General features: G+C 42.0%; 1 protein-coding gene across 1 annotated transcript in view; it reads right to left on the reverse strand.

Moving 5' to 3' along the window:
* The window catches only part of Rft1 (RFT1 homolog), a 40,736-nt gene extending 13,942 nt beyond the window's left edge, over positions 1–26,794 (reverse strand). The window contains exons 1-10 of the mRNA XM_005387364.2: positions 26,671–26,794; positions 21,722–21,807; positions 19,961–20,077; positions 18,638–18,827; positions 17,869–17,970; positions 13,950–14,087; positions 8,209–8,287; positions 3,060–3,110; positions 2,034–2,164; positions 858–1,002 (exon numbers count right to left, since the gene is read on the reverse strand). Coding sequence (XP_005387421.1) covers positions 858–1,002; positions 2,034–2,164; positions 3,060–3,110; positions 8,209–8,287; positions 13,950–14,087; positions 17,869–17,970; positions 18,638–18,827; positions 19,961–20,077; positions 21,722–21,807; positions 26,671–26,733 — 1,102 coding nt within the window. The 5' untranslated portion in view covers positions 26,734–26,794. The remainder of the gene's footprint in view (positions 1–857; positions 1,003–2,033; positions 2,165–3,059; positions 3,111–8,208; positions 8,288–13,949; positions 14,088–17,868; positions 17,971–18,637; positions 18,828–19,960; positions 20,078–21,721; positions 21,808–26,670) is intronic.
* Between the last annotated feature and the right edge of the window lie 727 nt (positions 26,795–27,521).

The raw sequence follows: 27,521 nt of genomic DNA on the forward strand, positions 1-27,521 counted from the left end.
TAGAAATTTGGCTCTTTTTTCTTCCTTTTTCTTTTTTTTTTGCCTAACACTGAGGTTTGATTCCCCATTATAGTGGCAATTAAAACACGCTGTGAACTTGTAAAAGGGTATTGGATGAAGCCTTTATATTGAGAAGGGAGGCAGAAAGCCTTCCAGGTGTTTGTCTAGTGATATGAGGAATTAAAAACATCTTAGCTAAGCCCAAGCAGAAACCCTGCAAATGGACTGCTGGCCTACAGCCCAGGACATGTTGAAACTGGTGAAGCCCTCAAGGACTAGCAAGTGCTGTGAGACTCTTGGTGGCCTAGGCATGACGTATTTCAGTGTTAGACACATTCAATATTTTTCTCCTTCAAACACTAAGAGTCAGTGGATTAAATATACCATTTTATTTGCCAAGATCAATTTTATTCTCTGCAAATCGCTCTGGGTTCTCCTTCAGAGGCTTTTATGCACCAGGCCATGAGATTTATGTGGCATTTACTATCATCAGATGTGGTTAGTACCAAGCAGAGGTTCATTAGAGCCTGCTCTCTGCCTTCCTCCCTCGTCCAGAAAAAGCACGGGCAAGTGCTTGGCAAAACACACTTGAAGTCTGAGAGGAAAGTCAGTGGCAGGGAAGGCTCACGACAATTACTCTAGGTGAGGCTGGGAAATGGACTGTCCTAGTGCAAGGCCCGGGGCACACCCTCAGTGTGCATCTGACACATAGGGATGGACACTCCCACAACCCCAGTTATCCAAGAATTCTCTACGTGGACCCACATGTCAACGGTGTGTGCACAAATTCATGAGTTTCATGAGACTCTATTTCTATTCATAAATGAGAACAAATCTGACAAAATTCTAGTGCATACCTGATCCCGAGCTAAGCATGGCCCCTCCATAGATATCCAGAGCCAGCTGAGAATAGGCAAAGCCAAAAACAGTGATGGTGAGCCCGGCCAGCAGGGCCAGCTTGAGCAGAGACTCCAAAACTGCAGCGGCGACAGCGATGTCCTCCTGGGCCAGGAGAGAGGGAAGGAAGTGGGTGAGCTGAAGAACACTCACCTCTGGCCTTGTCCCTGCACTGTTTTACACCTCACCCAACTGAGTGAGGGCCTGGCTGCTTTTCTTCAGCCCATCTTTGTTTTTGTGACAATTAACAAACGAAAGAAAAAAGGTAATTGTGGCTCCTTAGGTGGGAAGAGGGAAGTTTAGTTTCCAACTCACTTAGGATGAATTATTTCAACTATTGCTTAGGAAACACTTTTCCCTCTGATATTTATTCTTAAATGGACAGTAACTTTTCACCTAGGCTAGCCAGCTGTGCTCTTCCTCACAAATGTCTCAAAAGTCTGATATTACTGTCATTGTACACTTAGGGAAATATTCCTAAATCAGATTAGCTCATTTTGAAATACTATTCATAAACTATATTTTGCAAAATATTTTCTAATACATGTAAGAAATAGACCTATCTTGCTTTTAATTCTGAAGTGTCAGATACCTTTGTTTTCAAAAAAGTAAACGTTTCTATAGGTAAATACTCATGGGGTGAAGCCTCTTCTCCTTTGACCAGAGCATATAGATTCTCAGGGCCAGAATGTGGCCCCGAGCATGGCACAATTTGAAAAACGCTTGAACTGACGTGGTGGGTGAAGCCCAGTGATCACATCCTTTCTTCCCCACAGCCTAAGTTGGCATCATTCAGTTGGGAGTCTGGGGATGGGAGAGGCTGCCCCGTTCTTATACCTGTGACCAGGCCGTGAGAGGGTGTCTGTGCTGCCAGAGGGTTCTGAGAGGGCTGGATCAAGAGCAAGGTCACAAAGGGAAGAGAGGTGTGAGACAAAAGGGACAGCCGGGGGAAAGACCTAAGGCCATGAAAGAGAAATGAGCTCTGGGTCCTGCCATTAGTCAGAATGTGATAGAAGAATGAAATCCAAAAGAAAATTTCATATGGAACAGAAGGGAAACAAATTGTTTCATTTCTGTTTGTTGTGCAACCAGGTGAAGGTGCGTTTTAGAGAGGATGACACAAGAACCAAGACTACCTGCTTCTGAAGTGTGACGTCCTTTTCCCTTTCCAGCACTTTAGCAAAGAATAAATAAAAACTTTCCTCTATTGGCTGGAAAATTAACCTGGCTACAAGGGACCCAAGATTATTGACTATATCATATACACCTACAAAACAAAAAGGAAAACGCAACAATCATATTAGTTTTTCTATTTTAATTTTCACAGTACTGTTAAAATTTCTCTAATTTAATGTTTATTGAGCTTTTAAAAAAATCTTGAGATAACTGAGAATTTATATACAACTGAAGAAATAATAGAAAGTCCATGTACCTTTTACCCAACTTTCTTAATTGAAAACATCTTGCAAAAACTATAGTATGGCCAGGTGTGGTGGTGCACACCTATAATCCCAGCACTCAAGGGGCTGAGGCAGGAGGACTGCTGAGAGTTCAAGGTCAGCCTGAGTTATAAAGTGAGCTCAAAGCTAGCCTGTACTACATAGCAAAACCCTGTCTCAAAAAGACAAAACCAAACAAAACAAAAACCAAAAAAAACTATAGTACAATATCATAACCAGGATCCTGACATTGATATAATCAAGATACAAGATGCCTGTGTCACTAGTACTTTTAAAAATAAAGTTCATTAATGCAAACTTGATTTTTTCTATTTTTATTTCCATGATTTTGAGATTATATTAAACAGTAAATATAAAAAATTGAGAGAGACCTTTGTGACTATGCTGGTGAGCTCCCTTTTATTCGCTCTTAGCATCCCTCTAACCCTGAAGATGATCCCTGCAGGAAGCAGGGGAAAAGGCAGGGAATTCCCAATAAAAACATTACCAATCAACTCACCTGAGAGAACACAATCTGCTTACTGTATATATTTACAAAGGCCTACAATTTACAATCTTTAGGATTCCTTTTGTACAATCTGCACTTTGTATAATTTTCAGATTCATCTTTCATTAAATATATCAAACTACAGAGGTAAATATAAAGAAACATCTATTAACAGCGTTCACCTTTAATTAAAACATTACAAAATTTTATCTTACCCTGGTCGCCAAAATTTAATATGTTAAAAAATGTCATCACATATCGTTCACCTATAATAAATGGAAAGCAAAATAATTAGCTTTTAAATGCAGACCAATTTCTTGTTTCCTTTTCTCTTATCATATATCAACTTTTCCTGTTAACAAATACTCTCAAAAAAGAAAAAAAAAAATCACAAAAAAATAAAAAAGAAAAATCACATAAAGAAACATTACTTGTCCTAATGCTGACTTCAAATACTATAATAATAATTTGGAAAGTGCTGAGGGCTTTATTAATAGCAAATCTCTAAGCCAGTTAAATTAAAAACCAACAACTAATAACACTGGTCTAATACATTAAAATTTGGGGGGATATTACTAAAATGCCAGTAATGAAAATGATTGTCCCAAGTCTTAAGGAGGTCAGAAAACTAGAGTGTAAACTAGGAAGGGAAACGTCCATGAGTGTGGGCACAAGCTCACCTCTATTTCCTCTAAGGTGGACAGTGCTCTGGAGGGCCAGTTGCAAACTTGATTTTTTCTATTTTTATTTCCATTATTTTGAGATTATATTAAACAGTAAATATAAAAAATTGAGAGATTTTCATCACTGAAATCGAAGACAGTCTAATCCTTCAAGGTGAACACACAGCCTGGGCCCCTGGGTGCCTCAGCCCCTACCTCCACCCCCACCCCTGGCTTTTGTGATTTCTTGTTCAGGAGTGAAAAGCACTGATCACTGCAGAGATAAGAGTACTAAATAATGCCCACAGCCTCCAGGTCAAATCCTCACCTCCTAGAAAAAGGAAAACATCAAGAGGCTAGGTTTCCATCTTCTCTCAAGGCGCTCCCCTCTCTGATCTTGCCTCCTACAAGTGTGTGTGGTAGGGACCTGTGCTAGTCCTCCCAGGCCTGAATCTCTGTGCTTCGCTGATCCACCCTCATGGCCAACAGCTCCAGCTTTTATAAATATGATAGGTCTTCATATCTGGAGGTTATGCATCCAAGGATTCAACCAACTGCAGATCAAAAATATTAAAAAAAAAAAAAAAAAAAAGCCAGGTGTGGTGGCACACATCTGTAATACCAGCACTCTGGGAAGCTGAGACAGGAGGATGGCCAACTCCGAGCCCAGCTGGCAACTTAGTGCTTTACAGAGACCATGTCTCAAAATAAAAACTAAGAAAGGTCTAGGGATGTAGCTCAGTGTGAAAGCCCTGGGTGCATTCTCTAGTACCACGAAAAAACAAAATGCATCTAAACTGAACATGTACATTTTTTCTTTATCGTTATGCACTATAGTATACAGTACAACAATAGCATACTAAACAATATAGTAGAACATTGACTCACATTTCACCTATAATGCATTAGGTATTATAAGTAGTCTAGAGATAATTTAAAGTGTACAGAAGGAAGTACCTAGCTTATATGCAAATACTATACCACCTTACACAAGGGTCTTGAGTATCCTTGAGTTCTAGTATCCAGGATGGGGTGGGAGGTCATCTAAGAATCAATCCTCCAGCACATGGAAGGACAACTGTAATAGCTGTAGGTCAATCTCTGTTTTTACACCATCAGTGCTTTCACAAAGTCCAAGGCCAGGTGTGGTGGCACACGCCTGTAATCCCAGCACTCAGGAGGCTGAGGCAGGAGGATCGTTGCGAGTTCAAGGCTAGCCTGGGCTACAAAGTGAGCTCAAAGCCAGCCTGAACTGCATAGCGAGACGGTCTCAAAAAGATCAAAAAAAAAACAAAACAAAACAAAAAAAAACACCAAAAACCAGAAAGTCCAAGGTCTTTTACTTTGCATTTTAAGACTTTTATACACTGACTATGTTTTTTAGGTTTTTGTTTGTTTGTTTTATAGTACTGGGGACTGAGTACAGGGCATTCATAATGAGCGACATGTCAGACCTTTTATAGTTTTTATTTTGAGACAAGGCCTTACTAAGTCTTAAATTATCTAGGCTGGGCTCAAACTTGTGATCTTCCTGCCTCAGCCTCCCAGAGGGCTGGGATTATAGGCATGTATCACACCTGGCTCCCAAGCCAACTTTTTGGCTCCCTTTACTAACTTTACCCCTTGGTCTTCCTCTTATACCTTACCTACCAGAGGTCATCCTCCAGCTGCTCTGAGTCAGGCTGGGCCTAGCTATGCCATTCTTGCCACCTATAATGCTTTCTCTGCAGTGCCCTTCCTGTCTTCTGGCAGAATAGGCCTCTCCTTCTCACATTCTGGAAGTTTCCTGAGGGCGGAGACCCCTCACTGTCACCTCTATATCTCTCTGGTTTTCTAGCAGAGCTCCAGGAAATGAAGGGGCACTCAAGGGATTTCTGGTGACTGAGTTAGGTGTGGCCCCACAAGTCATACAATAGTTAACCACACAACATCTGCAGCTCTGTGGAGAGAACGCACTCCTTGGACCACGTTACTTACTCAGCTCTATTCTCATCACCTGGCACCACGTGTGCAGGAAATGTGGGGGCAGAAGGAAAGAGCACATACTTCTTTTGCTATTACTGAAAACAATTTCAACTTTTTTTCCCCTAACTTCCTTTCTTTTTTTGATACAGTGTCTTGCTGTGTAGCCTAGGCTGCCTCCATATTGTGGCGATTCTCTTGCCTCAGTCTACGAAGTGCTGGGAGGAATTATAAGCACGCTAAAGTTTTCTTAGAGGTGTAGTTTTTAAAAATAAAAAGAATCTGGGAGTCCCAGTCAGGCTACTTCTTTACTTCACAGCCATGAAGGGAGGTGCCCTGAGAAGTTCCTAATAGCCCTCTGCCAGGCAGGCAACCAGGCTATGATGGCCCAACTGTGAAGCAAGCACTCAGCACTGCACTCAGGCCAAGATCAGGAAGCTAAACATACAGCTAACTTAAACCTGCTGTTGCAAACACGTATCTAGCCATGGCAATGCAGACAACCAACGGAGGACCATCATTTGGAGTGGACCTATCCTCTCAAACTCATTAAAATAGTACTTAAAACTTTGGGAGGAAAACAAGTGCATAACAACCTTTCCAGAACTCTCTCCGTTAATTTTCCTATTCTAACAACAAGGCACACTATCAAATACACGACTTTACTACAGTTATCTTCTGGTGTTGTTGCTTTTCTCACTCGATCAATAAATACCTGCTGAATACTTATCATGTGCCAGGCCTGGCAAGGAGACAGTGGTGAACAGCACACTTCCTGCCTTCCAGGAGCTTACAGCTCACCACCTTCACTCAGCTCTTAAATGGCTTTTAACCCGTAAATCCCTTAACAGTTTTACTTTTGTACCAGCAGAGTTATAAGTTCAGGCTAGCAGTATGCAGTCTCGAGGCTCAAGGAGCATTCAGATACCTCTTGGTCATCTCTTCGGCTCACAGACGGGCAGGTGAGGCAGACCGGGCATTGCTACCCTTTGGAGGACTAGTTAACAAAAAGTAAACATGGGGGAGGGGTAACAAGAAACAATATGGGCAGGTGTATGAGGATGCTAGAATTATAGGAAACTTCTAGTTTTTGGAATTTTTGTAATGGCATTATGTTACTTTTATAATTAAAATGTAGTTTTGAAAAAATTAAGAAATATGTTCAGTAACAGCTACATAAACAAATGGACATGAGATCTGTATGCAGAAAGAAACTATCACCTGTAGCTGCTCCTCACTGTTCCAAATCTCACTCTTTGAACTTATGCTGGGTACAAATAAATAAATACACACACATATAAAAACTAGATGTACTTTCTGCTCCTTGCTGGTTCTCTGCATCAGAAGCTCTGTTGTTGCTACACGAGGCAGGAAGTCAGGAGTCTGACCAAACTATCATACCAGACCGTCTTGTTGCTTAAGACAATAAACTAATATCTGGCGTGGCAGTGCATGTGTGTAATCTCAGTACTCTGGAGGGCTGATGCAGGAGTATTCCAAGTTTGAGCCTAGACTGGGCAATTTAGTAACTTAGTAAGACTCTATCTCAAAATTTAAAATTTTTTTTAAAAGTAAAAAGCATGGGCTGGGTGTGGTACACACATCTGCAATCTCAGCACTTGGGAGGCCGAGGCAGGAAGATTGCTGTGAGTTCAGGCCAGCCTGGGGTATATAGTGAGTTCAGGACCAGCCTAAACTACATAGCAAGACTCTGTCTCAAAAAACAAACAAACAGGGAATACAGCTCAGTGTGAAGGCCATGGGTTCAATCCCAGCACTACTAAATAAATAAAGGAAGAAACCATGGTTCTTTTTTTTGGTCTTTTTGAGACAGTCTCACTCTACAGTTCAAGCTGGCCTCAAACTTGCAGCAACCCTCCTGGCTCAGCCTCCCAAGTGGTTTTTTTTTAAACCTAATTCCCAAGTGTTTTTTTTTTTTTTAACCTAGTTCTTAATAAAGTTGAAAAAAGAATAAAATTTAGGATAGGATAAGATTATTGCATGGTTTATTTTCTATAATTTGATTTTTTCATAATAAATTTATTAAAATGATATAACATGGTGTTTTACAGTTAGAATTTTCTTATAGTTTGAATATGAAGTTCCCCCAGCCCATGTGTGGTAGGCTTGGTCCCAACCCATGGTCCCACTGGAGGTGGTAGAACCTTTAGAAGCCAGGGCATAACAGAACCAAATTTAGGTCCCTGGGGACAGTCCCTTGAAGGAGACAGTGGAACTCTCACCCCTCCCTGCCCCTCCCTGCTTCGCAACCACATGCAACACTGGGCTGCCCACTTCAAAGCAACAGGGTCAATGACAATGGCCTGAAGCCTCTGAAATCATGAGCCACATAAGCGTTGCACCCTCTCAAGTTGGTTCTCTCTGGTATTTTGTCACATTAACAGAAAGCTAACACAGTCTTAGATTCTAATTAAACTGTTCCTCACTATAGTAGCCCCTAAAGAAGTCCCATAACCTCACGAACTTTCAGTTCCTTCATCCAGAATAAAGGGTGACAATGCTTTTTATAAGGCTGTGGTGAGATTTAAATTAGACGACTTAAAGCATAAAACTAAGTAAATGTTGGTTTCCCTATCTAAAAATAAAAACAAGCAAAACATTGGAAGGTCCTTTGAAAAGACAGCACCAGACGTGGATGGATCCAGGTCATCAGCAGTCCTGTGAAATTCCTTTGCTTCTACTATGATCTCCTGATTGATCAGAGAGACCTTTCACTTACCTTCTGTCAAAATTTGTTTCAAGAAAGACTGTTTGAAAAAACTCCAAGTCAGTTTAGCCTCTTTCCAATTTACAAAAGCCTAGAAGAGAAAACAAAAAACAAAAAATTTCAGGCATTTCAAGGATAAGAATAAAATACTACCAGAGAGACAAATTTATTCTAGTCCCCAAACCCCGACCTGCAAAGTCCCCACGGAATCATGCAATGCTAAGGCACACAGAAGGGACCCACAGATACGAGCAGAGTTTACATCACTGCTGTTGTTTGGATCTTCAGCGTTCCTCAAAGGCCGCGTGGTGAATGGCTGGTCCTTAGCTGCTGACCTGGGAGGTGGCAGAAGCTCTCAGAGATGGGCCGGGAGGGGGGAGGGCTTTTGGTCACTGGGGGTTTGCGCCTGAAGGGAACTGTGGGATTCCAGCTGCTTCCTCTCTCTCTCTCTTGCCTCCTGGCCATGAAGGTAAGCTGCTCTGCTCTGCTGCAGGCTTCTGTGATGATGTACTGCCTCACTACAGGCCCCAAACTGAAACCTCCAAGACTATAAGCCAAAGCAAATCTTTGCTCTTTGTAAGTTGATTATCTCAGGTATTTATTTTCATTTTTATTAGTACATGTGTGCAGTACATTATGATTACATTCATTGTGGGGAGTTGGCACATGTGCATAACACATCTTAACTCTTTTATAACCCATTCTTGGGGGCCAGGGAACCAGCTCAGCAGCACAAGCACCTACCTGGCAAGCTCAAGGTCCTGAGTTTGATTCCCAGTACCAAAAATAATAATAATAATAATAATAATAATATCTCCCCTTCTCCTCTTTTCTCTCTCCCCTCCTTCTATCTCTTGGTCTTCCCTTTTGCAAAAGATCTATCTCCCTGTTTCCTATTATCTATCTTTTATTTTGCTCTTTATACTTCAGATTTCTCATATAAGAGAAACCATGTGATATTTTAGCTTGTGTGTCTGATTTATTTCACTTAACATTATAGTTTCAAGTCCTACCCATTTTCCTACAAGTGACTTAAATTTATCCTTTATAGCACAGTAATATTCCATTGTGTATAAATACCACTAATCCAATAATACCATTTATCCATTAATCTGTAGGTATTTGTTCTACTAATGAAAAGCTAACTGAAAAAAATCACTAAACATGAAGACAAAGTCTGTAATGGACACATCCAAGATTCCCATACAGAGACGCCTAAAGAATTGCTAGTCATGGGCTATTTCCAGTTTGGAGCTATTGTGCATAAAGCTGCTATGAACTTAAAAAAAAAAAGGAATTGCTGCTACCCTACTGGAGGTCCAGACAGTACACTGGCTATATCTAATACATATAGCTTATTGTTTTACTTTAAAAAAAAAAAAAGCCTGAAGGTCTGGGGAGTAGCCTGGTTGGTAGAATGCTTGTCTATCATGTATGATTCCCTGGGTTTGATCCCTAGCACTACAAAAAGAATTTTTTTAAGCATCTGAAACATGCCAAGCTACAGAACAAATTGTTCCATGTACCCCACACCTTAATGCCCTTCACATAAAGTATATAAAGTATGCTTATGTATTTCAAAAGAAATTCAGCCTTCCCAGTTAAGGCAAACCACTCAGAATTGGTGCGACAAGGAAAGGATAAAACAAAACTTCGGATATGGCTCTTCTGAGTCTCCCAAGGGGCATCAGACCGCCTACTTCTTAAAAGCAAAGTGGGTAAGAAGGAAGTAAACACCCATGCAGGGTAAAGGTCAACCTATGAGAGACAGGCATCCTCCAAGCCAGAGAGATGATCACAAAACGGACAGGTGGGATGGCCATCTCCTTCAGGTCCCTCTGGGAGTCCCTCACACAGCGTCCCAGGATCCTGAACTTCAGTGTAGGTGGTAGACTTTTAATCCTAGAATACCTGTGCTTTGAAAAGTTTGCTAAGCCAAAATGGATTACGGAACCTTTCCTCTAACCACTAGGAGCAGGTCCGAATCCACTCAAAGTGTGCTACCTGCAGGTATCACTGAACCTGGAGCAGATGCCAGAGTAAATTTTCTACAGTGAGAAGAAAACGGCCACAAAGTAGTTAAATCGGGCCATCACCAGGCAACTATCACCACTATCACCACTAGGGGACACTGTGGACCACTCATGCGCTAACAAAAGCTGATTCTGCCAACTGTCAGCTCTAGGGAAGTCAGCGTCAGGGAAGATATGGGCATAGCACCTTCTCTCTCACATGACTCCCTGTCCTGTGCTGTGGTGGTCTTCTGAGGTCTGCACAGAAGTACCCATGGGTTTGGCTGGGTTTGGCTTGGTTTGGCTGGTTTGCAGTACTGGAGATTGTATACAGGGCTTTAACATTGAGCTACATCCCCAGCCCTTTGTTTATTTTTTTATTTTGAGACAGGGTTTCACTACATTGTGTGAGTTATGCTCAAACTTGCAGTGCTCCTGCCTCATCCTCCCTGACTGCTGGGATTACAGGCATGCACTAGGTAGTACACTGTTACCTGTGTTCTTTCAAAGGAAACAAAAGTTGCAGATTGCCAATGAGGCTATTGCCAGGCAGTTTATGAATGGGTTTGGAAAGATATCTGAGCTTTTTAGAGAAAAAGTTTCTCATGACAGTTCTCTAACCTAAAAGCTCATGCTCAAGAATTACTTTCTTCTAATGCCTTCAAATTAAATAGGTCAAATTGGTTTAGAAGAAATGGTCATATTGTTTACTATTGCAAAGCGCTGATTAAGGATACATAGGCAGGCAATTCAATCTAAGATTGAGCTTCTTCTCAGGATATATAAATAGCAGAAAAAGAGAAGCAAATTCTATGGACTTTTACCATTATATTCAGCATGAATTTGTCTCCTGGGTGGCCAAACAGACTGACTTCACAAAGTTGGGCTGGTCCTACTGAGCTTGTCTAAAGAGACGTAAACTTTTCCAGAATCTCCTAACAAACCTTCCACAGCTTTGCTGTACCGACAGGGAAACTGAGGCTTGGAAGGTAAAAGGTAATTGGCAGTAACTCTGCCTCAAAACTCAGAGGCTCATCTGCTTTAGCCTGAATCACTCTTCCACTTCCCAAACTCTTCTGACGCAGCATGATCCCATCAGCTGCATTCTTCCCACATTGACAAGTTACCAGAGAGGCTGAGGTCGTAGTCCTCCTCTGCTCTCCGTCACCTTTGCCACCACACGCAGCATGCGCTCCTGTCCCCCTTGCTTGGCCTATCCCAGTTGCTGACTCACTGACTCAGCCCAAGCCTTGCCCACCCTCCCATCTCCATCCATCCACCTGCTGTTCTCTCCGCTTTTCACCTGGAAGACTGCCATAACCGCCTTACTGAGCTTTTTGCCTTTCTCTCTAGCCTACTCTTTTCATTGTAAGTTTAGGTTTTAGAAGGCATGTCTGACCCTCCGCCCATGGGCTGCTTGGCCTCTTTTTATAAAATATGGACGTTTCATTGCTTATACACATTAAGTATGTTATATACAGTGGATGCAGCCCAAGACAATCCATCTTTACTCAGGCTGGCCACCCATGCTTCAGTGTCAAGCTTGGAGACTGGGGCTCCAACTGCAGCTCCTTGACTTAGTCCAAATGCAGTGGGTCAGCCAGGCATGGTGGTGCACACCTGTAATCCCAGCACTTGGGAGGCTGAGGCAGGAGGATCGTTGTGAGTTCGAGACCAGCCTGGGCTACAAAGTGAGCTCAAGGCCAGCCTGAACTGCATAGCGAGACCCTGTCTCAAAAAGACAAAAAAAAAAGTTAAAAACAAACAAACAACAACAACAAAAAAAATGCAGTGGGTCAGATATGTAACACTGCTTTGGTTTTCTCATCTGCAAAACGGGATCTTCATGGAGCTGGTGTGAGGGCTGCATTACAAAACAAGACACTACATATTTATAATGGGTGGTAAGCTCCTCTAACAGGAGTTTGTCCACAGTACTACTTAAAAACTTTTCACTGAGCTCCAGCGCTCTTGAATTAAGCCCAAATTCTACAGCACTGAGGCCACTACTACCTGGCTGTCACCCAGCAGGACAGGTTACCTCCCTTCATAACCTCTGTCCATATTGTTCTCTTTCTTCTTCTCCCCATTCAGCCAACTAAGTACCCCAGTCATTCTGCACTTTCAATTCCAACACAATGATGGGCACATAACAGAGCCACAAAAAATTCTCTTTTTGAGGGGTGGGACGTGGTTGAGACATGGTTTTGGTGGGTAGTTCAGGCTGGATTTGAACTTACTATGTAGCCCAAGCTAGCCTCGAACTTGCAGTGATCCTCCTGCCTCAGCCTTCTGAGTGCTGGGATTATAGGCGTGCACCACCATGCCTGGCTTTAGAGAAAAAAAAATTCTTTCCTTCCTTGTGCTCATGACTGCTACCACATGTACATACTTTACCTCTGCCCACCCATGTGTCAAGATTCAGCGCAAAAGCAGCTTCTTCCATGAAGCCTTCCTTGATGCCTCCAGATGAAATATATCAGTTCTCTCTCCCTGATTCTATTCTGATAACACTGGACACACTCAGTCTTGCAGTGTCATCGGTTGAGTACAATATCTGATCTCTGCACCACAGCACAAGTTCTGAGGGCTGAGGCACCCCTCAGGGCACATGACACACTACTCAGATCTTTCATATTAAATTACGCAGAAACATTAAGGAATATAAAAGCCATTATTTGGGGTGTCACTAATTTGTTATAAGCCTAGATAAATCTGTGATGATAGAATTCTAGAAGACTAGAAAGGGCTATCTCATAATTTGCTCCCAGTAAAATGCACCACATCTGGCAAGCAAACGCATATAGAAAAAGGAAATGCATAGAGCTTTTCCTCATAGAGGAACTGCCCTCATACAGCAGTTCAGAGTATCTGGGTGAGGTAGTTTGGCATGTCATTCTGTGTGTACCTCTGGGCAGTAGACAGCAGTACTTACTGTACCAGAGCCAGGAAACACAGGCCAAATGGACTGTGAAGGAATAGGGTTAAAAAAACGTTTATACTTCACTATCACACTACCAGTCCCTAGAATTCTCAGTGTTCTAGATGGGAAAGTTCAGCATGTGAAACACTGAGCTCATATCTTGATAAAGAAATTACTGGAAGTCATTCCTTTCTCAGAACTCTGGACTGCCTGTGCCAGAGGTCATTCCAAAGAAAATCCAAAAGACACAGCAGAATAGATAGTGAGGAGTACACTGGTTAGAGCCTTGCTCTGCTGCCATTTGAGCCCCTCCAGGCTCCCATCCTTGCTCTAAACCTCACCTGAAACAGATATTTATTTGCTAAGCCTTAACTCCTCCACTCTAAAATAGAAATAGCAACAGTGTCAGTCTCTCAGAGTTATAAGTATCGAATAAGGTATGTAAAGCATTTGGCATAAGGCCTAGCACAACTGGGAGCAATTTTACCCCTAGGGGACATTTTGCAGTCTCTGGAGACGTTTCTGGGTATTTCACTGAGTGGAAGAGGAGTGGATTGCCACTGGAATCTAGTAAGTAGAGGCCAGAGATATTGCTAAACATTTACAGTGCACATGACAGTTCCTATAATAATTTTCCAGCCCAAAATATTACCAGTGCAAGATCTAGAAACCTTGGCCTATCATATAACAAGAACGCAACAATTATGAGCTATAACATTATTTTTCCTATTACAACAATAAACCAGTTGCAGTTTCCTTCTCTCAAGGATAACCATCTCCTCTGATTAAAATGATAAAATATGGACTCTATTACTTACGCTGCTTCCTGAAACACTGGGTAACAGATCTGTTATCCTGGAGACAGGAAGAGTTTGTTGCTTGATCAATTCTGGGGAACTCAGTAACTTTGTGAAATAAAAAACATAGCAAAGCACCAAAACTGTGGTATAAAAAAGCTGAAAAAAGAAAACAGGCTGAAGTTAACTGTTTTAACACAGGTATTATTATACTATGTCTATAAATTTGTCCTCAAAGGCCAATCAAGAAGTAGAACTGTCTTAATTAACTGCATTTTCTATTAAGCAGTGCTTCCCCCTCAGGAAAACAGGGCCATTCAGTCAGACACAGCTCCACTGTACCATCTTCGTGCAGTGTTTTAAATACTTCATCTAAGTGGCAGAATATAACTTCCACTTGCTCAACTGCGACAATGTCAGACACAAGGTATGATTTTTTAAAAAACAAAATTTCAGTTTTTGTTTAACTTATTATAGTAAGACACACTGCCATTAACACCCCTCAAAATACTTCCCCTCACTTTGAATATACTTATCCCACCATTCTTGTCACTTTCTGAAACAGTTCTGGAAATCCTTTTCATCGGTGTCTCTAGTTTTGCTGTCATGGATGTCTCACTGTCTTGAATTCATTCAAAGCATTTGCATGTAATGGTCATTTTAACTTTTGGGAAGAGCCAGATGTCACATAGTTCCAGATCTGGTGAATAAGGTGGATGACAATGTACCGTAATGTTTCTATGAGCCTGCCTTTCTGTTGGATGGCACTTGGAAGCAACATTCATCCAATTTTTGATCATACTTCATAAAGACACTCGTTAAAGAGGACTTCCAGGACTGCTTCAAAAAATGGCATGAATTATAAGCTAAGTATGTTTGAAATAAGGGGCAGTGTTTTGAGGGGGATTAGTGACAATGTTCCTCTTACTGTAAGAATTTTTTAAAAACATTTACTGCATTTTTGGATCACACCTCACACATTCTCACAAGACTTTTATTTGCCCAAAGGAACAGCTCTCACCTACACAACATACTGTAAAGACCCAGGTATCGTGGCTGCTGACAGCCATGAACCTGCCACCATCTAGGATTGTGGATTTTCCATCAATCCCGGACACCGCTGACATTTATGATTACAAAGCAGAACTGAGCCACTTTCCTCTCCACCCAGCCCATGGGCAGGGTGAGAGCAACCCTGGAGGGAGGATGGGGGAGGAAAGGGAGGGATGATAAGAGAGCCAACCTCTCCCTCCACCCATCTCAGACAAAAGAATGGCTTCTGGCCAGGAGCACCAGCCAGGCTTTTGTGTGTAGGTTGGAGAGGATAATCAGAAAGGGCCCCTTTTACAAGCTCCCTCTTTTCCCCTGAGAACACCAGCACATACTAGCTCAAGCAGTGGGACCGCCAGACTGTGCTGTCACCTGGCCACATCAAGACTTCTCTTATAAAAAGGCACATGGCAGGAAACATGAGTTTCAGTTTAGGAGGCGTAGGCTCCTCTATGCTTCACTCCAACCACATCGGAGGATAGAGTCCACCATATACACACAGCTTGCTTTCAGACAAAACTCAAACAGCACTGCTGGGAACCAAACTGCAAGAAGCCAAATGCCCTTCTCTGCCTCTCCTCATTTTCCTGCTGACCACAGCTTTGAAGAGAAAGTGACAACCTATAGCTAATCTTAATGCAAGAGAATCATAACCACATGACCCTCCCCTACTTTTTTACTGAGGAAAAATTCACATAATTTAAAAAAAAGTCATCACTTTAAGTGTATGATTCAATGGCTTTTTAGTACATTCACGTTATTGTACAACCAATATCACTACCTAATTTCAGAATATTTTTATCACCCAAAAAGAAACTGTTTCCATTAAACAATTACTGCCCATTCCCCCCGCTTAGCAACCACTAATCTGCCCTGTCTCTATGGACTTGCCTATCGTGGATATCACATATTAATGGGCTCATACAATACTGTCTGACTTCTTTCACTTAGTATAACGTGTTCAAAGTTCACCCGTGTTGTATTATGTATCACTAGTTCATTTTTATGGCTGAATAATATTCTACTCTACAGATATACCATATTTTGTCAATCCATTCATTCATGTATTGTTTCTACCTTTTGGCCACTGAGAATAGCGTTGTCATAAACATTCACGCATGCATTTTTTTTTTGGCACCAGGAATCCAACTCAGGACCTCACGCTTGCCAGGCAGGTGCCGTGCCACTGAGCTACACTCCCGGCCCTCACACATACATTTTTGTTGAACAGCTATTTTCAATTCTCTGGGGTATAAATACTTACAAGTAGAACTGCTGAGTCATTTTTGAGGAACCACCACACTGTTTTTCACAGCAGCAGCACCATTTTTCATGCCTACCAGCAATGTACTAGGATCCTAATTTCTTTACATCCTCACCAACATTTGCTTATTTTGTTTTGTTTTTTATAATAGCCACTCTAATGAGTATGAAGTGGCACCTCACTGTGGTTTTGACTTGCCTTTCTTTAGTGACTAGTGCTGTTGAGTATCATTTCAGGTTATATACTTATTGGCCATTTATTTATATATCTTAGTTGGGAAAATATCTATTCAAATCCTTTGTGCATTTTTCAATTGTTTTGTTGTTATTGTTGAGTTACAAGGGGTACTTATTCTGGAGTTCCACTTTTATTTGATAGATGATGCCACAGGACAACAGGCCAGTTTAAGGACGAACTTGGAGGCAGATATGACAAAGGGAATGTTGTGGGTGGGGCTCACCTACTCCTGTGAAGTGTTTCTAGCTCTTAGCTCTCTCACACAGACACTGACAGTGAATGTCCCACAGAATGTCCCTCTTGGCAGTTTTATAGTAAAGCATATAAAGGCAAAGTGGTGCATGTCTGTAATCCTAGCACTCTCAGAAGTTGAGGAAGGAGGTTCGTTATCACTGACCTATGATGTGTCCTGGGTAGGAGCTATGACAATCAGACTTGTAATGTTAGCACCTTTCCTAAGAAGTCATCCAATAACCAGGTGTCTTTGTAGCCTTCATATTCTACTATAGAGAATGCATAAAAACAGTGATAGATGATAAGAACTATAATCCTAGATCCAATAAAATGTGGCAAAAAATAACTACAGATAACTTCTCTAAAATGTACAACTGCTAGCAAATTGCTTTTGCAGGCAATTCTCATTTTTATTTTATTAATTTTAAACCTAGCTCTACTATGTTCCACAAAACATACAGCTTTTGCCTAAAGCATGAGAAAGAATTCACACAAAACATTCCTAAGAATTATAATTTGTCTTCCTACATGCTACTAAAAACTACAGACTATTTTGCACTATAAGATGTTTGGGTAAATATCTAATCTTAGGTTTCATTTTTCAAAATAGCTCTGTACTCTCATATTTTACTAGACTCAAGAATATGAAGTAGAACTAAAAATGATGAGATGGAAATGAAGTCAAAATTGCTAAAACTGAAAATGTACCTACTCTGACTTGATTAGTTTTTTCTGAATTATGTGAGATTTCAATCTAAGTTTAAAATGGGCTTGTCAGAGTTTCCTCTTATTCTGTAAGCAACTGATTGAAATCCAAGGAAAATAATACATACACAGTTTAATTCCCACCCACCTCAACTTATTTTTCCCTCCATAATAGTATCAGACAATCAAAGATTAGTTTGACGTGAGTGTGACCACAGAATGTCTAAAAGGACTTTTTGATTCTTGACAATGTTACTGAGTATGGAGTCCTCGAGGATCTCAGTGGTGTCGGTGTGGGGGACAGGATGGACACAGCAGCCAGAAAAGTGGTGGCAGGATCGGCCTCCTGGCATTTCCAGCCTCCCCCAGAGGCAAGAGTGCTGCAAGCATAAAACACATAATGGGAACAAGAAGAAAAATCAGAGAAACCAACTACATAAAGACTCTTACCTGGGCCAAAGAGAAAATATACAGTCCCAAGTGAGGCAACCATAGTACAAGCAAAGCTATGAGGATACTCCTGAAGATTACTGACAGGCTCTCAGCTATCACCTGCAAACACATGGTAAAGGTGCACTTCACAGACATTATAAAGAAGTAAAGATGCAAAGAATAACAAACAAAAAATCCAGTGTAAAGGTACATTTTATAAACTTTATCAAAAAGTAAAGATGCAAAGGAATGATGAACAGAAAATCCAGGATGGTAGTTAGCCTGGTGGAGGGGGCAGAGTATGGTTGGACATAAGCACTGCTAAGGTTTTACTTCTCAGGTTGAATGATAAGTTCATGCATCTTCAGCATGCTATGTTTTAAGGTTTACATATATACATAAAATTTTACATATACTAAATATTGAATTTTAAAAGATGAAAAGTCTATTAATATTCAACTAAACAGAATCAGTACAAAAATCTGAAATGGTTTATAGTCTTCCTAAATTCTTTTTTTTGTCTTTCTAAATTCTGATTTGAACTAATAACCTAATAACTTCCTTATTAGCAAACCTGATGTCAATCTATAGTACAGCAATGATAAACTTTAGCAAAGGCCACCTGATAATTTCAAGTAAGTCAACTTAAGTGATCACCTTACCTTTTTCCAAATAGTTTTTAAAGACACAAGTCTGAAAAAATCAATCTCTCCTATTAAAAAAAAATTTTTAACTTTATTCTTCTTTATTCTTCACATTTCCCATTCACAGCAAAAGGTACACTGACCTTGAGCCTGACAAACATATGTGCTTGTGCCAACACCCAGAAGGGCTCTCCGAGAAGTTCCACCACTGCTGAGAGACCAAACACCACCACTCCAGTTCCATAGTGGGGGACCACATTAGGGTCAGGCACTTCAAGCAGCTGCAACCAGACCCAGCCCAGGAATAAGGACCAAAACACACCTAATGGGACTCTAGAAGGGCAGAAAAAAAGTTCTTAAAATATTAAATTTTAAAATAAATATAAAAATACAGTGAAATAGTAACAGTGAATAAAAGAGTCAAACTAAAAGCAGCTACCACAATCATTTGCTATTTGCAGGTAATGTAGGCACTACCCACATGGTACTATGATTCAAGCTCTTTATCTCACTGACATCTCATAGTGATCCACTGTCATTATGCACAGTTAGAAGGTGAGGAAGCCAAGGCTGACCGGCCTGGGGTAATGTGGCCTAGGTCACGAATAGGTAGTCAAGAGCAGAAGCAAGATTCAACCCTGATCTAACTCCAAAGCCTACATTCCTATCCACTGGGTCATACTAACTTGGTAAGCAAAATTCCCAGAAGGAAAATGCCTGCTGTCTGTACTTAGAATGACTGACAGTATCCAGCAGGTTCGTGCACCCCAAATAACCAACAGTCACTGCACAATACCCTTTTGCATGTGTACCACAGAGCACTTAAATGTGACTGGGTAATTGACAGGCACTCCTCTAATAAAATGAACACCTACCAGCCCCTTGACAGTCATTTCTGTTGAGGCAATAAGGAATTATGCAAGGGTAGCATCAGAAAAAAAACCCCAAGCATCAGCCTGCTGTGCAGGGATCCAGGTGCAGAAAAGTCATTATAATTTTTAACTGATATGCTTGATTTTCAAGAATATTCTAAAAGACTCAGAACCAAAATCACATGACAAAATTGAAGAAAGATGTAATGAATCCTTTAAAAAGCTTTTAGAAAATATTAGGTGGTTGTTAAAACTCAGAAAACATTAGGAATAAAAAACTGGTATAGGCCAAGTACGGCCCAAACTGGTGATCAGGAATAGTAGAAACAGCTTCAAAGAAGACAACACCAGGGCTAGAAACCTGGTCCAGGAACCTACCTAAATTTCCTCCCAGCTCCTGGACACCCAGAGAGAAAATGAATGGAGAAGCTCCACCAACATTCTCCTCCTCTTATCACAAGGCTGTACCCCTGAAACCCACTGCAAGACTCACTCTAGAGACTTCAGGCAGCTTTAGGCAGGTGCTGTTCTTTCACTTATAACACTCATTACACTTGCCTTCCTGAATGCATCTCCTGCTAAGCCACAACTCACGTTAGCCACAGGAGGTTGAGGGTCTGGCTCCAATCCCGCTGGGCACCCCCACTCAGACAAGCTCTGCGGAAGGCCTCTCTGGCCAGGAAGACAATGGTCGAGTAAAGTAGTGTTAGTCTGTAAAGGAAAAGTAGAAATCAGTAAGGCTTCCAGTTTTTTTTATAGAGAAAACTTCTTGGGTTTCACCAGCAACAGAGAGGAGAAAAAGTCTTGATCACTTACCCTTGGTGGTAAAGGGTAGGGCGCTGTACTACTACAGAACTTTTCACCCATCCAATCCATGAGAACAACAGAGTTAGGAACCAAACAAGGCACACATGAGTGTGTGCACTCACACAGTGACATCTGAGATAGACACTACTGCAGTGGCCCCACGAGCCTGCAGGCATGGACATGGGCAGACAAGTAGTAGCCCTGACCAGAAGAAGGAAAGAATAAGCCACATAGCGAGGAGACTTCCAGATCACACTGACACTAGGAGTGACTTGAAAGTCCCTGTGAGAGAAGCTGAAGACACTACTGTCTGGAGGCACTGGCCCAAAGAATCTCAGAGCAGGCAGTACAGCTGGCAATCATTAAAACGCTGCCACAACCCAGCTCGGCAAGGGCTGCCTGGGTACCCTGAAGATGAGTGGCACTGGGGTAAGCCTTCCTGAACCTTAACAAGGAGTAGTGGAGGTTTCCTTGCCTCAATGGGCAGTGGCCTAGATGAAGCCAGAGTGGAAGCAGTTCAGGGTTAAGGTCCCTGAGGTTGGCCATGGATCCTGTAGTGTCCTGCAGTGCCTCAGTACAACAACACAAATGAAGAGACAGACCCACCCGGAACCAGGTGGGCAGGCCAGGCAAGAGCTGTCAATGTAGGCACCTGCCAGTCTAGGGCTGTATGGGGAGAAAAATCAGAGCAGGTAAGAGCATGTGGCCTTCTTCCTTTCTGCTTTGAAAACACTATTTCTCAAAACATGGTCTCTGCTTCAAGATCCCCCAAGCAGCTTGTAAAAATGCAGGTTCTTGGGCCCTTCCTCAGTCCTACCTATTGTACAACTCCCAAGCAAAGTTTGCAAACTGCCACTAGGCTCAAGACCACGCGCTTCATAAGAAGCAGATATGAAATGCTGTCTAGAACATACTGTTTTGTTTATCGGCACAAATAAACACCTTAGAGGCTGAGCTATTCTGAGCACTCACATCATTTTATACACTTTTGTATCATTTATGAATACAAAACGTATGTGGGTGTCCCTTAAAAGAAAAGAGATGAGTAGAAAAAACAAGCTGAGTCTACAAGACAAAGCAAGTTTAGCTTTCTAAGAGTCTCTGAGGAACTAACGAAAAGAACAGATCCCATATCTCAATTATAAAATCACTGTGGAAAGAAGGTGGCAGCTCCAGCTCTGTAATTATGAAACTCATCCTCACAAACTGTAGAACTCCAGCTTCCTTTGCTGTTAGCAGGACAAGAACACACGATTATACCTGAGATGAGGTTTGCAATGAATTACTCCCACTCTTCTCCTCGGTTCTAAGAGCAAGGAAATTGAAACAGCTGACAAAGAAATGTGCATTTGGAGGTTGTTAATGGAAAACACTCCATGGGTCCATTAAGAGCAACTCATCCCCCACCTCTGCACACTCCTCAGCCCACTGCTTAAACATTCTGCTTCTGGTAAAGGTCCTTGCTTCCAAAAGCTAAGGGTGACTCACAAGTCTAGCCTGACTAGGGATGTGAACTGTGGACAGTGCCAGAGAGCAACCCCCACATACCTCACGTTTACTACGCCAACAATTTCCTTCGATAGGAAGCGAAGAATAAATGCATTCAAGACAAAGGTGATCAATCGAAACAACACCTGAAGTAAAAGAACAAAAACATAGGTTAAATCATGTTAAGAATGTGTATTTGCTGAAATGAGGACAATATGTCTGCTCTGCCCGATGTGTTGTAACGGCACGTAGCAGCCTTGCCGTGGAGAATCGCCCCTGCGATGCTCAAATTGTCTGCTTTTCTTATGAAATTTCATTCCATGGAGTTTCTCAACATCCTGTGCAGTGGTCAAGGAACCTAGGAAGATGTGGAAATCTCCCTAATTTATTGATGAAAAGAAAGAGGCCTGCATAGAGTCAGTGAGTTTCTTCAGGTTCAAAGTCAAGCACTCTAGGAGGCAGAAAAAGGATTGTACTTGGCCCACATTACCCAGCCCCCTAGCCAAAACTCTGTTTAGAAACACATACTAAGCAAATGTGAGCCTACAGGGAATAAGAGACTCAATAGGAATTCTCTTTCTTCTCTGCCTGGTAATATCCAGGGATTCCCAGAATGACATTTAATCTCTTTGAAATTTGCTTTTCTCAATTACAAATCAGAAAACACTGCATTTCTTTATTGGAGACTTGCCCCTCCCTACAGAGGACTTGACAAGGCTTTCAAAGCACAACTCTAGCAATAAAATGGTATCAAATGAAGGTAAAGAGAGAACCTAGCTACTGTCATCTGACAGAGAAAGGTCCTGAGACTTTCAAACTCATCAATTCAAGAAAACCACCTACACAAAAATTGTTTCCATGAGACGGGGCTGCCAAAGGGACATGCTGGGAAGATGCAAGCCTCATTCCCTTATCCTAGCAGCAAATGACATCATTTCTGTGTTGAGCTGCAGTTTGGAAAACTCAATCAAAGTATGCCACAGGATGACTATTGCCTAAAAATCTGCAGGTCAGTAACATGTTCCCTGAAGTGTGGCACATCTCCAATGTCAAGATAATACCATTTTAACCTTTATGGAGTCAAATGTAACCCCCCCCCACATACATCTTTGAAATATTAGGGATACAACCCTGGGTCTTTGTACTAAGTTACATCCCCAGCTCTTTTTTAAAGACAGTGCTTGCTAAATTGCCCAGGCTTGGCTTGAACTTGTGATCCTCCTGCCTCAGCCTCCCAAAATGTTGTGATTACCGGTGTGCCCCACCATACCCAGCTCAAAGATAACTGTTATGGCTTGTGTCTAGATGTTCCCCCAAAGTCTCACGTGGTCATAAGTGGGGCTTTTCAGAGCTGGCTAGATCTAGAGTGTGTGATGCTGGGATTAAGTGTGCAATGCTAGGATCAAGAGTGTGTGATTACTAAATTAGTTCACTGATTGGTTTGGCATAGTTCTGGGAGTGGATAATGGGAAGACCCTCCCTGGGAGTGAGTTCTACTTACCCTAAGGAGAGGTAGCCTGGACAAAATGTAAGGGATAGAAAGAGGGCTGCTGTGGATGTTTGCTGTTTTGCGACTTCACTGCCTGCTGCCTTCTGTTCTGCTGTCCTCTGCCCATCACAAACCTTCTCCTCTGCAGTGCCCCTCTGCCACACCACTTTGCCTTGGAGCCAGCCAATTATGAACTGAAACTTTCACAAACTGTGAGCCAAAATAAACCTCTCCTCCTTTTACTTGGGTGTCAGGTTTTTTGCCTCGGCAAAGGGAAAAGTAACTCAGACAGTAACCTTTTGAGAGTTTGATGAAAGCTCTGTAGCTTCTTCCTAGAAACTTGCAGGTACCTATATATAAACCAAATTTTGTACTCAATGTTAGGTTTGGAGCCAATTCATGGAGCCCTTTCTGTAAAAAGTACTCAACTCAAAGTCTCAACCCATCATTTAGCTCTTAGACCCATCATCTTCTAATTTTTTATAAGCCTCAACTTCTTCCTCTGTCAAATGAAGCTATGAATCTCCTAGAGTTGATTACAAGGATCAAATGAGATTATCAACTGTGGATAAAGCATTAGACTCAGCTGCTTTTATTGCAAAATATATATTTTATACTGGCTGGTTTAAAAGTCTCTCAATATATCCCTATTGTGAAACAGAAAAAACAAACAACAACAACAACAAAAAAAAAAAAAAAGCAGGAGAAAGCACTTATGAAAAATGCAAACAAATGAAAGATATTAATATTTATACCATGGCTGGATCAGAATTAAAATAGCTCTCAATTTAGTAAAATCTCAAATTCTTCCATAAGAAAATGTGATTTGGCTACCTGAAGTGTCTAAATTGTAACTTGAGGAAGCATATAAAACTGAATTTAAGAACTCAAGAAACCTAAGGATTATGGCTACTTTTAAAAAACTATATATACACAGTTATGTTAACTTCAAAGTTATCATTGTTCAAGAAACATAAGGTCTCAGGCTATGTCCACATCTCCTAATTGGTTCAAATAAAGATTTGAACTAAAAAGCTGAGTTGCTTGTGTTACCCAGTATTTGCCCCACACAGTGGCCCTTACTGGCAATATAGTCTCCATTTATTTTCATAAAGGACTTCAGTTTTTTAAAAAAGGTCTTTCACATCTATTAATTATACGAGCTTTAAAACAACCACGTACATGCACAGGAAGCAGGTAAAACTCAAAGTGAAGTGCTTTTCCCAGCGTCACACAGCAAACAACCCAACGTGACCTTACAGATAGGCTACCTTACTCTTAGTCCATAAATCACCTTTGCTACTACAACTTTTCTCCTTACAAAGCCAATTTGGGCATTAAGGTACTATCAAAGGTGGGAAAATCAACTGTGGATAAAGCATTAGACTCAGTTGCTTTTATTGCAAAATATATATCTTATATTGACTGGTGTGAAAGTCTCTCAATGCTAGGCGTGGTGGTGCACCGCTGTAATCCCAGCACTCGGGAGGCTGAGGCAGGAGGATCAGATCGTTGTGAGTTCGAGACCAGGCTGGGTTACAAAGTGAGCTCAAGGCCAGCCTGAACTGCATAGTGAGATCCTGTCCCAAAAAAGAAAAAGAAAAAGAAAGAAAGAAAGATAGTCTCTCAATATATCCCTACTGTGAAAAAGAAAAAAACAAACAGAAAAACAAGACACCTGGAATATCAGTTACTCAAAGGGATGAGGGAGGATTTCAAGTTCAAGCCTAGCCTGGGCAACTTAGCAAGATCCTGACTCAAGTGAAGAAAACAAAAAAGGGAAATATAGCAAAGGCCCTGGGCTCAATGAAAGAGAGGAAAGAAGGGAGGAAGGAGGGAGAGAGAGGGTGAAGGAAAGAATGAAAGAAAAACAATTAGGTGGAAGTAGGGTTAGGTGATGAGAGCCTAACATTTATCAAGCATGCATCAAGTGCAAGGCAGTCTTCTACATGCTTTATGCAGAAGTATGTAGTATTTACTACTACACTGTTTTTTTCCTTCTTTTTTTTTTTCACTATGTAGGTCAGGCTGGCCCTGAACTCACTATGTAGCACAGGCAGGCCTTGAACTCTTGGCAATCCTCCTGCCTCAGCCTCCTGAGTGCTGGGATTACAGGCATGCACCACCACGCCCAACTACATTACCTATTTAAAAATTTATTGCCCTAATAAAAATAGCTAACATGTATTAAAGACTTGTAATGTGCCTGGCACTTAAAAGGCATGATTTCATCTAATTTTCCTAATGACCCTGAGGTTGCACTATTGTTCACATTTAAAATGAGAAAACAGATGCTCAGAGAAGTCAAGCAATTTTCTTAAGGGCAGGCATTCAGGAAATGACAAGCCACAAACTGAAGTCCATCTGTCTAGGTTCTTTCTCCTAACCTCTATGTACCTCTCTAAAATAGCAAGGAGGGTGGATTCAGGACTTGTGTAAAGTAGGGTTGATAAGCTCAAGAGCGAGACATAAAAGAACTTGAGCCTCCTGACTTAGAATAACCAGTTTTTAGGGTTCAAAGACTCGTGCTGGTATTTGGATGATGTAGTATCATATCTGGCAGATGACAAAAATTAGAACCTAGAAGGGGGAAATGACTTGTGCAAGGTCACACAAAGGAAGATGCGGCCAACATTTACTGAGTAGACACTAAGGTACAGGTGGTGAATTAAGTGCGTTTACTCAAATGATCCCAATCAATCCTTGCAACTACATTACACAGACTATTGCCGGGCGTGGTGGTGCATGCCTGTAATCCCAGCACTCGGGAGGCTGAGGCAGGAAGATCGTTGTAAATTCGAGACAAGCATGGGCTACAAAGTGAGTTCAGGCCAGCCTGAACTGCATAGCGAGACCTTGTCTCAAAAAGACCAAAAAAACAAAAACAAAAACAAAACAAAACCAGAGACGATTACTACCCTCATTTATGAAGGAGGAGCTGATGTACGAGGTGACGTCATTTTCCTTGTGATTTTCACACAGTTCTTAGCTATACCAGTCTCTCTAAAATGAGCGGGACAGGGGCTGGGGATTTAGCTCAGCGGCAAAGCGCCTGCCTGGCAAGCGCAAGGTCGTGAGTTCGGTTCCTGGTACCGGAGAAAAACCAAAATAAATAAATAAATAAAATAAAATCAGCGGGACTTAGAGCGGAAGAGAGATGTTTGAAGGTCCGGGACGCGACACACAGAAAATGGACCCCTTGTCTAAAAACACCAAATTCTCAACCACCAAATGCTCTCTGCCATTTCATCGAATTCTGTCCTACTGCCATATGGAAAATATAACGCTCAGAAAAAAAGAGGCTTTGTTTGTAATCGTTCAGCCAAGACACTGAACGCGGGCTCCCAACTCCTGGCCCAGACGCCCCCTCAGCACCGCCATCGTCTCCCGAGGACACCGCTCCACAGAGGCGTCCCGGTCGGAGCTGGGTCTGCCCGCGGGGGAACTCCTATGGGCCCCAGGGCCGCCCTCCCCACCAATCCTGGTTGCGGCACCGACGGGGGCCAAACAGGCAGAGTACCTGCAGGAGGAGACCGGAGGAGGCCAGCCGGGCCGCCTGGCCCAGCACCTCCTGACTGCCCATTGCCTCGGCTGCCTCACCAGGAAACACCGCCGTCACCCGCTCAGTCGCCGGAAGATAACGTCACGCGCGGCTCGCTCGCTGGTTGGTCATTTTGAGACAGCAGGGGCGGGACAAGGGAAGTTGCGGCCCTTAAGATTCTGCCGCTAGTGCGCCTGCGCCGTAATGCCTGCTCTCTTTTTTGACATGTGGACTCTTCCCCAAGTAAGCGTTCTGGTCAGTACTAAAAGCTGCTGTCCAAAATAATCATCATAATAAAAATAATAAAAAATAAAAGCCGCTATCACAGTAGTCAAAGCCCTTTCTCTCAGCATCTCAGGAGCCAACCACGAAACACTAATGTCCCTGACTTCATTTGCGAAAAGAGAAACAAACTGCTCACCAGCCTCGTTATGAGATTCTTCCTGTTGACCTTTGCTTATGCAATCGCAACCCCAGCCCCTCTGAAGGCTCAGTAGGAATTTCCCCCATTTTGCAGAGAAAAAAACCTGAGGACCAGAAGTTAAATAGAGCATTTTCACGTCTATGGTTTTGTGAAATCCTTAAAGCTCTGAGAAATGGGTCCTGTTGTCAGAGATGAGAAGAGCGAGCCCTGGAGATGTGAAATGAGTGATTCAAATCTATACGGCTCCCAGGCTGCTGATGAGCTTGCCTGCCTGCTAGGAACTGTAAGGCCACAATGAAAAAAATGGAGCAGATGTGCGTTGTAAAATGTAAAGCTTCCAACACACACTGCTTTGGAAAACAGCAAATCGGGCACACAACAGCTGATAAGCTCAAGACTTTGACCT

The sequence above is a fragment of the Chinchilla lanigera genome, unplaced genomic scaffold, assembly GCF_000276665.1.
Source record: "Chinchilla lanigera isolate Chin_1 unplaced genomic scaffold, ChiLan1.0 scaffold00029, whole genome shotgun sequence".
In the NCBI taxonomy this organism is placed as follows: domain Eukaryota; kingdom Metazoa; phylum Chordata; class Mammalia; order Rodentia; family Chinchillidae; genus Chinchilla; species Chinchilla lanigera.